Genomic DNA, 10,239 nt, shown 5'->3' with positions numbered 1-10,239 from the left:
TAAATGTGCTTGGAAAACGTAATGGGAATACATCAATACGTTTATCCAACTTCTCGTGCGTAGCCTAGCGTTGTTCATCTGTGAGGAAGGTAAACGTTTCTATTGAGGGTCTAATAAGGATGCTAACATAGGTAATGATTTGGCAGTCTCATTTGATTCATGCTGATAACGTGTATTGATTTCAAAGCGAAAAACACTTTTAACTGTTACAATTACACTAGGATTAGCACGTACACTATGATTAGCACGTTTTTTCAAACGTTCATTCAGTAAACCGATCACAACTGGATATATCTTAGAACGAGAGACGCGTGTTTCTTTAGACAAATCCTTGAGAACTACACACGATCCCCTAGGCAAATCCCACTTGTTTTTATAAAAATTGAGTGTTGCGTTGTCTTTGGACGACGTTACACGTGTGTCCAATATGATGTAATAATTTGAGCGACATTGTTTTAACACTAAATATATTCAGTTTTAATTGATGCTGACATAAGATATCAACTTGTGTTGCAATATTCAGTATTTCCTTACGTTTTTCATGTTCTGCCGTGAGGGTGGTGGAATGTTTGAAATGTCGAACAAATTTTCGATTCTTAGCAACCATTTTTGCTACACTCTATTGATCTAGATCAGGTTAAGTACACAGCTGAAGGGTGTGCCAAAAGCTCCCCAAGTCACTCCACGGACACTGACATTCGGCACAATTGATATAAGCGTCGTTATCATGGACGCAGCACCCAACCTTATCCTTCCAAATTATACTCTGAAACACTCTCAGACAGCCTTCTCCGATTTTTTCTGTGTGTGTTTTTCGGGCATGTCACGCGTCAAGGGAACTCTACTTTTTAAATTTCAGTCATTGTCAATATGGTGTCCTTTCACAGTAATATAACTCTGTGCTATTTTTAATCCAGATATCTGTTGTTAAGGCAGATGGCAAATCAGATTTAAATAAGTCCCTCTCAGAAACGTGAATGTTAAATATTACAAGCGAACTACTATAGTAATTAGGTAAAAGCGATAGAAACTTTTATAAGTATAAGTTTATGGTTATATGGCTGTCTTACAGGATTCTGCAAGAGAAAATTTAGGCGAACACCTGCCTCGACAATGAATATCGGACCAGACATGTGTATTTACAAAGGTTTTATGGAAGTCTCAATCCTCTTTTCTTTTTCATCTACGTGTCTATTCCTGAATGAGAACGATTTAAAGGAACTTGTTAAAATAAAAAGTTCGTGGTTACTTTATTTTAAGATTGTGGTATCTCGATGTCAATAAAATATTTTTTTGTAAATTATCAATATTCTTCAAACTCTATATCTATACAAATGTACAAACCAGTCGATTAGTATGTTACACGGCATTTAATGCTATTATAACTGAATGAATGATACAAATTAAAGATATATGCTCAAATTTGATGTTTGGGAAACTTGATTACTATACAGTTTCTTGAAATATAAAATAAACCTCTTTGGAATACAAAAAGAAAATATGTTACGTCTAAATTCTACACACTACAGGTAATCACAGTATGATTAAAAAACTGGCAATTTTTATAAGAATAAATCAATTTAATTTGACAAGTAATAGGGAATGCACCTTCAACAATATAAAATTGGTATGCGGCTAATTTTTGAGGCATGGAGGAGGACGTGACCTGTTTTCGGTACATGGAAGAGCACATGATCTGTAACTGTACATGACCGGCTAATCAACGTTTTATAGGTTCGTTAACAAATTGGTAATAAAATCTATACTTCAAGCACATATGGTAGTTTCCAACGGGTATATGAAATAATATTCAAGTGCAATTGTCAACATGAAAAAATATTGTAGTTTGCATTATCAAAACGTTTGAAGACAAATCTCAAACGTTTTGATGATACAGACGAGTGACCTACTAATCGACCTTCATCGCTCTTCGACACTTACCTGTCTTCAAAGATTTTTTCTGGTACGGAGTTTGACCCAACCCCTTGTAGTCTAGAAAGTAGTACTTATAAATTTTGAGGTGGCCAAATTTAGTTTGGTATGTCCTAATTAAAGTGTATTTATTGCATCTGTGTCGTTTTTGTGTGTTATATTATGACTCTTAATGTAGGTATTTTTTGTGTATTCTCCAGGACCTCGTTAGCAGAAGGATTTAAGATGTACTACCAGCCAGCAATCAGGAGTTCTTAAAGTGGTGAAATTCAACAGTGTTATGTACAACATAATGAAGATTTCCGAAAATAGTAGATGGATAATAATATATTTCTGGCCTTATTTGACTTAGATAGTGTTGATGTTTAAATTTGAAGACATTTAATTATTTAAAAGAAACAACAGTGGAATCCAGAGTTAAGCCTCAAATGTGACTGATTTACTATATATCAAAAAGTACGAAATTTCAGTGGGCCGACATCTTCTATTGATCGATTGTTGTCAACTATATTCTCTTTACAAACGTTTTTTTTTTCAAACAATTTTGAAAACAGTTAAATGAAATATTTTTAAACAATTTAAGCAAACCTTTTTAACTTGTATAACACTTAATTCTGTTTAACAACCACTGAATCGGGGTCATATGTATCGGACACATTTTTAAGTTTTAGATAAAATTCTGATTGTTCACTTTAGTTTTAGATAGAAAATACTAATTGCTCAACTGATGTTAATTAACTGTCATGAAACATATAATTATATTGTATAACAAAATTGAAGACCTTAGACCTTTCTTGAATAATATATGTATTGTAAATAAATGTACATGTATTGCTAGATAAATATAAAATCAATGCAGGAAGTTAAATTTTCTTTCATAATCTTATTTTTAAACTAAAACAATCTTGTTCTTGTCTTTTTATTTGTTGTCTTAATGTGTTTAAATTCACATATTTTAAATGATAAAATTTATATACAAATGTACATGTAAATATAATTGACGTGTCTTTCTCTCGACATCTGGTAGTAAATATCTTAATGCAATTTATACACTTGATTTGCCAAAGACTGAATAAATAGATAAATAATAGAAATATTGTATACAGAAGAGGTCTTCATACGTAGGGAGATCAATATATTGATTACTTTTGAATCACTCTCGTGAATGTGTGCTCGGATTTAATCTTTTATATAACAGTACATATTTTCATCATCGTTTTTTAATATGTTGCGATAGATGTATATTACGTAACTACATATTGTTTTGCATAATATAAACTATAATATATAACAACAACAACAAAAACAACAACAACAACAACAAAATCATGATTTTATGTTGAAAATGTGCAATCACTTTAATTTTTTATCAAGTGTTATTTGCCTACATGCATGTTAAACATAGTAATAGTGGTCTGAGCAAAGAGGTTCGACAGTTATGCATAACAATATTATCACTTAAAGCAAATATAATTCCAGATTCACATAATTCAATTGAGAAATTTTGATGTCTCCGTTTGCAATTTCAATGAAGACTACTGTACCGTAAAGAATATAAAGCTATATCTTATGAACTTTGTTAATAAAGTCTATCAACAATAAAACAACAACAACTGCATTTTATTTAAAATATGCCATCAATTTCGTTTTTTCCCAGTGTCATTTTCTTACATGCATGCAGTTTTCTATATGCTTATGTTTATGAATAATGATATTCTGATAATGCCAAGAGGTTCGACATGTACAATTTCTTAATAAAACTAACCTCAAGTGAAATATAATTCAATATAATAACAATCTTCTTCAAGCTGTGATGGTAGCATTACAGACGAGGAGAAATCATCTGACATTAAAACAGGCAATGATAAATCTACTTTCGATTTCAGTGAAAAAACTTGGACGAATGATTTCGCGTTGATTGTCGAAGACGAGAAGCTGTATGTGTCAAAGGCTGTTTTGGCACTTCTGTCGCCGGTATTTAATCGGATGTTTCAGACAGACTTTAGAGAAAAAGATCAAACAGAATTGAATCTTCCTGGAAAAAAGGTGCGAGAAATGCGAGATTTTCTAAGGTCAATTTATCCCGGTATGAGCGAATGTATATCTGATGAGAACGTGTACAAATTGTTACCTCTGGCCGAGGAATATCAGGTGACTACTCTGACAGCCAAATGCGAGAGATTCCTTATAAGTAGACTAAACAAAGAACTTCCAGCAGACGACACGAAGATGATGTTGCAGACAGCGGCGATTTATAATATGGAAGATTTATTAGTCAAATTGTGTAAAGAATGCCCGAACAGTCTGCCAGAGATGTTATTTCGGCAAATATTCTCCTACCTTCGAAAATCGTTCCAAAGATCCTGGATAAATTGATGGGGCGTCTGGGAAAAGTCAGAGAGCAGAAGACATGGTATGAGGGTATATACAATTACCTTAAATCTGGTTATTCCCGCACAGAGCAACAACTCATCGAGACAAATCAAGGCTGGAAATGCAAATCCATACATCTTAAATTAAATGTTGATGATTTGAATACTAGTAAATGTAAAAAGCCACAAACAAAAATATTCAAGTTTTTAGACTTTGAGGAAAATTGTAAGGCTTCTGATCATGGCACGAGCACATTGAATCAAATTTGTGACATGCAACCAACAAAGAAATTCAAGTCTATGAACTTTGAGGGGAATTGTACGGTTTCTGTTTATATAAATGGTATATTAAATGATAACATATGTGTTGACATTTCGTTTGATGAAAACACATTATAAACATCAATAGTAACAGTACATGGGCGATTCGTAATCAAAAATGTCACGTACCAAAATGAAAACTACAAGTCTAAATTTCAGATGGAATTTGGACCAACCAAACTGAAGCAAACGGCGACGATGGTAAATATATCCAATCTGTTTTCGAAAACAGCTGGATATATGCACCACAATTCTTTGGACGCAGAAGTTCATCTTATAGCCAAAGTAAGCCAACAAAAGAGGTAGAATTAGCGTACATCGTAATGCTTTTCGCGGTTTTGAAGGGAATCAGATACTTTTTACGTATTTAAAAGTATGTCATGACATTGCATTACATAAGTTATATTTGAAATAACGCCATGAAGACCTATTATTAAACAATAGTTATGCACACGAGAGAATACTAAAATAATAGTGCCATTCTTGGAGATAAACAAAGAAATGTTATAGGAGATCAAATATGTTCGCTAAATATGCTACCTTTAACATTTTATTGATATATAAGACAGTTTTGGAAACAGAAATATCTTAGATTTGTAGAACTTTCAAGGACTCACAGTTATTTTGGTGATAATATTTTTTTTTATTGAATGCTATTAAATACATTTTAACTAAGATCGTGACTTAGATGTAATGGAAACGAAACTGCATTAAAATGTTAATTATGTGCAGTTGTGGTAAACTTTAAACAGCGTTAACTCAGCAAATGAACAAAATACTTACCGATATTTACTGAAAAATACATGTATATAAATATTATAGAGAGTTATTTCTAGGTTTTGCGAAACAAGTTATATGCAAATGTTGTCAACTTTTCACATAAATGTAACCGTAAAAATGTAATGAAATTTCTAAATATTGGAATGTCGACTATTGATTATTGTTTAACTGCCATGGACTCATGATTAGATAACTTCTCTTTTAAAACAAAAGTAGAATATTTCAAGTAATTTTAAAGCTTTATTTACATATTTTCAGTGTGTACACGTATAGACATAAAATACATAATTATGGGCATATTCATTGCTGAATTTTAAAGGGAGACACAGGCAAAAGTTTCATTTATTCGTTTTGAACTTTTCATTCATTATTATATAAATGTCCTCAAAATGAATACACTAGGTAGTCACAGGAACAAAACCTTTCTCCTTAGATAGAAAAGAGGTGATTTCCTAACTTGACCAATGTGGGCAGTTTTGAGCATGTACAAAGCATCTTAAACCTAGATGTTTGTTTTTATGACCAAGCCGAAGCCTCGATGCGTCGAAGTTTTATATAAGTCCCCTGACCTTCGGCTTACCGAAGTTCTACTGTATTTTTATTACAAGATCGTCTATTTTTTAAACATCACAGGCTATAAAATCTATTTCATTTGGAGTTATTTTATTAAGTTATTACCAGGATACAATATTGATGGTCGTCTAAGCGTAGTTGAAATAGGACCAAACGAATTATCTTGAATTTTAACATTTCAGGCACCGAAATATTTTTTCTATCAGATTGTCCCATACAGTTTGATATAACTAGTCAGTGACTCCTACTTATTTAAGGTAATTGGTCCAAAGTGCAATGTCAACGCCGCCTTGACCACTAAAAGTTAAATGAACCAAATAACCAGATAACACTTTGTCCTGTAGTCCTAAGATTTGGTGTCGAGGTTGTTTATAACTAGTATATGACCTTTATTGATTCTGTGGTCAAAAGATCAAGGCCATGGTCACGCATGGAATACTTGTCCCATCAATGACAATAGTTTCTTCGGTCATACAGTTTGCAAAACATATAAGTCGTAATATTTGTTATTCAAAACACGTGCACACACACGCAAGTGCACACATGCGCACACATCACTTATTAATATAACACATTATACTTTACTCTGATAAAATACATGTATGCATAAGCATGTAAACATGCCACGGTAGCAGCCAATGAGTATGGTATGGACACATTACAAGTTTTTAGATAAAATACTGATTGTCACAGTTTTATAAAGAAAATACTTAAATTAAGTTATTCAACTTATGTTTATTAACTGTGGCAATATTATTGTATCGTATAACAAACAGAAAAATCTCAGACAAAACATGGCCTTTACTGAACGAATTATGTCAACGGATAGTAAAAAGAAAAAAAGGACATGTATTGCTAAATATATGTAAAAATCAATGCGGGAAAGGTAAATTTTCTTTCATAATTTAACTGTTAAACTGAAACAATCTTGCTCTTACCTTTTTATTTGTCGCATTAACGGTTAAAGTTGACATGTTCTAAATTATATTGTATAAATACATGTAAATGTTATTAACGTGTCTTTCTCACGATATCTGTTTGTAAATTGCTAAATATTGATTTGACAATGAGTGAATGACTAGATGAATAAAAGAAGCATTGAATATACGTAACTTAAGAAGCCTTCATTCGTACTGAGATCAATTTATTGATTACACTTGAACACAGTCGAGAAAAGGTGATCGGATTTTAATTTAAATATAACATTACAGATATTCATTATAACTGGTTTTTAACATAATTTTGCTATTAAAAGTAGAGTTTTCGCCGTTTATAATGGATTATTGCATGCGTCATTCGCTTTAAAGGCAACAGGCTACCATATTTCTTTCTTACAAAAATTTAAGAAGTATATTTAAAAAATTAATCAATATTTTTTTTGCAGAATACTGTATATATAGCTTTATACACTTAAAATTAACAAAAACTAATACGAAGGAACACGCTATAAATATTCAATGTTATGATACTGCAAGCTACCAATATGTGATAACTTAAAAACGTAACTTTTTTCATTCTCCTGTGTCGCGTTTGGATTTGTTGAAGAAAGTCTACGTATTTTCCAAATATCACTCGTATTATATTTCAATTTGATACTTGTGAGCACCAATAATAAAAGTCAGTTTGACATATGAATTGCAGTGCATAATAATAATAATGATTCTAAATATTTCTAAAACTCTGTCCGTCGTCACCTGAATGTCTTCTCACAGTTTAACAGGAGTGAAGATAAGGACTTGGTAACATAATACGTCGTTCAAACATGTAAACAAACTAAACAGTGCTTTAAGAATAACAAGGAATATATGAACAATTATATTGTCAGACATGGATGAAAATTCACAACAATCTTCTTCAAGCTGTGATAGTAGCATTACAAACAAGGAGAAATGTTCTGAATTGGATTTTAGTGAACGAACATGGAAAGAAGATTTCACTCTAATTGTCGAAGGCGAAAAGTTATACGTGTCAAAGGCTATTTTGGCATTTGCTTCTCCAGTATTTGATAGAATGTTTCAGTCAGAGTTTAGAGAAAAAGATCAAGCAGAATTGAATCTTCCTGGAAAAAAGGTGCGAGAGATGCGAGATTTCCTTAGGTTTATTTATCCCTGTATGGACGAATGTATATCTGATGAGAACGTGTACAAATTGTTACCTCTGGCCGAGGAATATCAGGTGACTTCTTTGAAAGCCAAATGCAAGAGATTCCTTATAAGTAGACTTAACAAAGAACTTAAAGCAGAAGACACGAAGATGATGTTGCAGACAGCTTTGATTTATAACATGGAAGATTTATTAGTCAAATTGTGTGAAGAGTTGCCGGAACATTCTGCCAGAGATATTATTTCGGCAAATATTCTCCTACCTTCGAAAATCGTTCCAAAGATCCTGGATAAATTGTTGGGGCGTCTGGACCAAGTCAGAGAACAGAAGACTTTGTATAAGGGTATATACAATTACCTTAAATCTGGTTATACCCGCACAGAGCAACAATACATCGAGATAAATCAAGGTTGGAAATGCAAATCCATACATCTGAAATTGAATGTTGATGATTTAATGAAACATATGAAGCCACAAACAAAGAAATTGAAGTTTTTGGAATCGGAAGAAAATTGTACGGTTTCTGATAATGGCAATAACACATTGAATCAAATATGTGACATGCCACAAACAAAGAAATTCAAGTCTATGAATTTTGATGGGAATTGTACCATTTCTGTTTATAGAAATTATGGTGAAATATATGTTGACATTTCTTTTGATAAACACACATTAGAAAAATCAGAAGTAACAGTCCATGGGCGATTTGTTATTAGAAATGTCACCTATGAAAATGAAAACTACAAGTCAACATTTGAGATGAAATTTAGACCCCACTATCTCAAGCAAACGGCAAAGATGGCAAATACATCCGATCTGTTTACAAAAACAGCTGGATATATGCACTACAATTCTATCGACGCAGAAGTACATCTTTTAGCCAAAATACAAGAGGTATAATAGCGTACAGTGTTATGGTTTCCATGATTTTGAATGAATTCAGATAACATTACGTGTATTAAGTATTGCATGGCATATCATGGCATGGCATGGCATGGCATTGCATTACATTCAATAACTTTTAAAATAATAGCTGTAAAAACTGTCTATTAACTCGTTATCAATAGCTACGCACACCATAGTATACCAATATAGTATTACCATACTTAGTGATAAACAAAGGAAAGTGATAGAACATTTTCAAATATTGTTGTGTCGAAAGTTAATAACTGTTTAACTGTCATGCACATTTTCAGTTTGTGCACATAAGGATTCAAATTTCATATAGTCATACTTATAGCTGAATTTTAAATAAAGATATGATAAACATAAATATATAACCAATTATATTCTGCATGCAAGTCAAGTAAATCCATAAATAAGGTACATGTATATATCTTTTTGACTTTACATTTATGATGTGATCATATATTTGTTATATTTTGTGACAGTACACTGTAGTATGGTGTGAAATACAACGGTTGTATGGTATGAAAGTAGAGCTGTCGCATGGTGTGACAGTACAACTGGTGTACGGTGTGACAGTAAATCTGTTTGATGGTGTGACAGTAAATCTGTTGCATGGCGTCACAGTACAGCTGTTTATAAATAGATTGTTTACATGTTCAAATTTTGTACGAAATGTGTCCAAGACCATTGGGACCAAAATTAATAATGTTTTATATCGATGCATCTCGGGGTTTATATCCAAAGATGTTTCAACAGACCGAATCTTCATAATTGTTTTTCTTTTTTTCATAAAAACATTGTTTATTTGAAAAACACATTTTAAATAAAATAAAACATACCGTAAAACTTCGGTTAGTCTTCTTCGAAGATGATATCTACTGAACAAAATCACTCAAACGATACACCAGAGGTCTGACGCCTTAGAGTTATCAGAGGTATAAGTCATCTTCAGGGTCTCCCTTAGCCATTTGAATATCGGAAATTAAAGATTGCTGGAATCTAGCATGTCGGAAGCAGTTAGCAATATTCTGAGAACTGACCACATGCCAAGCAGTTTTGAGCATAAACAAAGCATCTCAAATTTCCCCCGTCTGTTTCAACTGCTCGAAGCTGTCATTAAATGACTTGCTTTCTATAGTGAGCTTTGAGATTTTTTATGACGAAGTCGAAGTCTCGATATGTCGAAATTTTAAGTCCTTGAGCTTTGACTTACCGAAGTTCTACTGTATTTTTATTACAATATCGTCTA

At 32.4% G+C, this 10,239-nt stretch overlaps 2 protein-coding genes across 2 annotated transcripts; both read left to right on the top strand.

The window, feature by feature from the left end:
* Positions 1 to 1,649: 1,649 nt before the first annotated feature.
* Positions 1,650 to 4,308, top strand: LOC132746572 (BTB and MATH domain-containing protein 15-like). Its single transcript, XM_060735772.1, has 3 exons — positions 1,650 to 1,675; positions 2,133 to 2,159; positions 3,741 to 4,308. Exons 1-3 carry the CDS (start codon positions 1,650 to 1,652, stop codon positions 4,306 to 4,308), a joined length of 621 nt encoding a protein of 206 aa, XP_060591755.1.
* Positions 4,309 to 6,915: 2,607 nt separating this feature from the next.
* Positions 6,916 to 9,840, top strand: LOC132746577 (uncharacterized). Its single transcript, XM_060735777.1, has one exon. It carries the CDS (start codon positions 7,806 to 7,808, stop codon positions 8,979 to 8,981), a length of 1,176 nt encoding a protein of 391 aa, XP_060591760.1. The 5' UTR covers positions 6,916 to 7,805; the 3' UTR covers positions 8,982 to 9,840.
* Positions 9,841 to 10,239: the final 399 nt, after the last annotated feature.

Source organism: Ruditapes philippinarum, unplaced genomic scaffold (genome assembly GCF_026571515.1).
Source record: "Ruditapes philippinarum isolate M1 unplaced genomic scaffold, ASM2657151v2 ctg4189_1_1_1_1, whole genome shotgun sequence".
Classification (NCBI taxonomy): Eukaryota; Metazoa; Mollusca; class Bivalvia; order Venerida; family Veneridae; genus Ruditapes; species Ruditapes philippinarum.
This window is presented reverse-complemented; position numbering and strand designations above follow the sequence as displayed.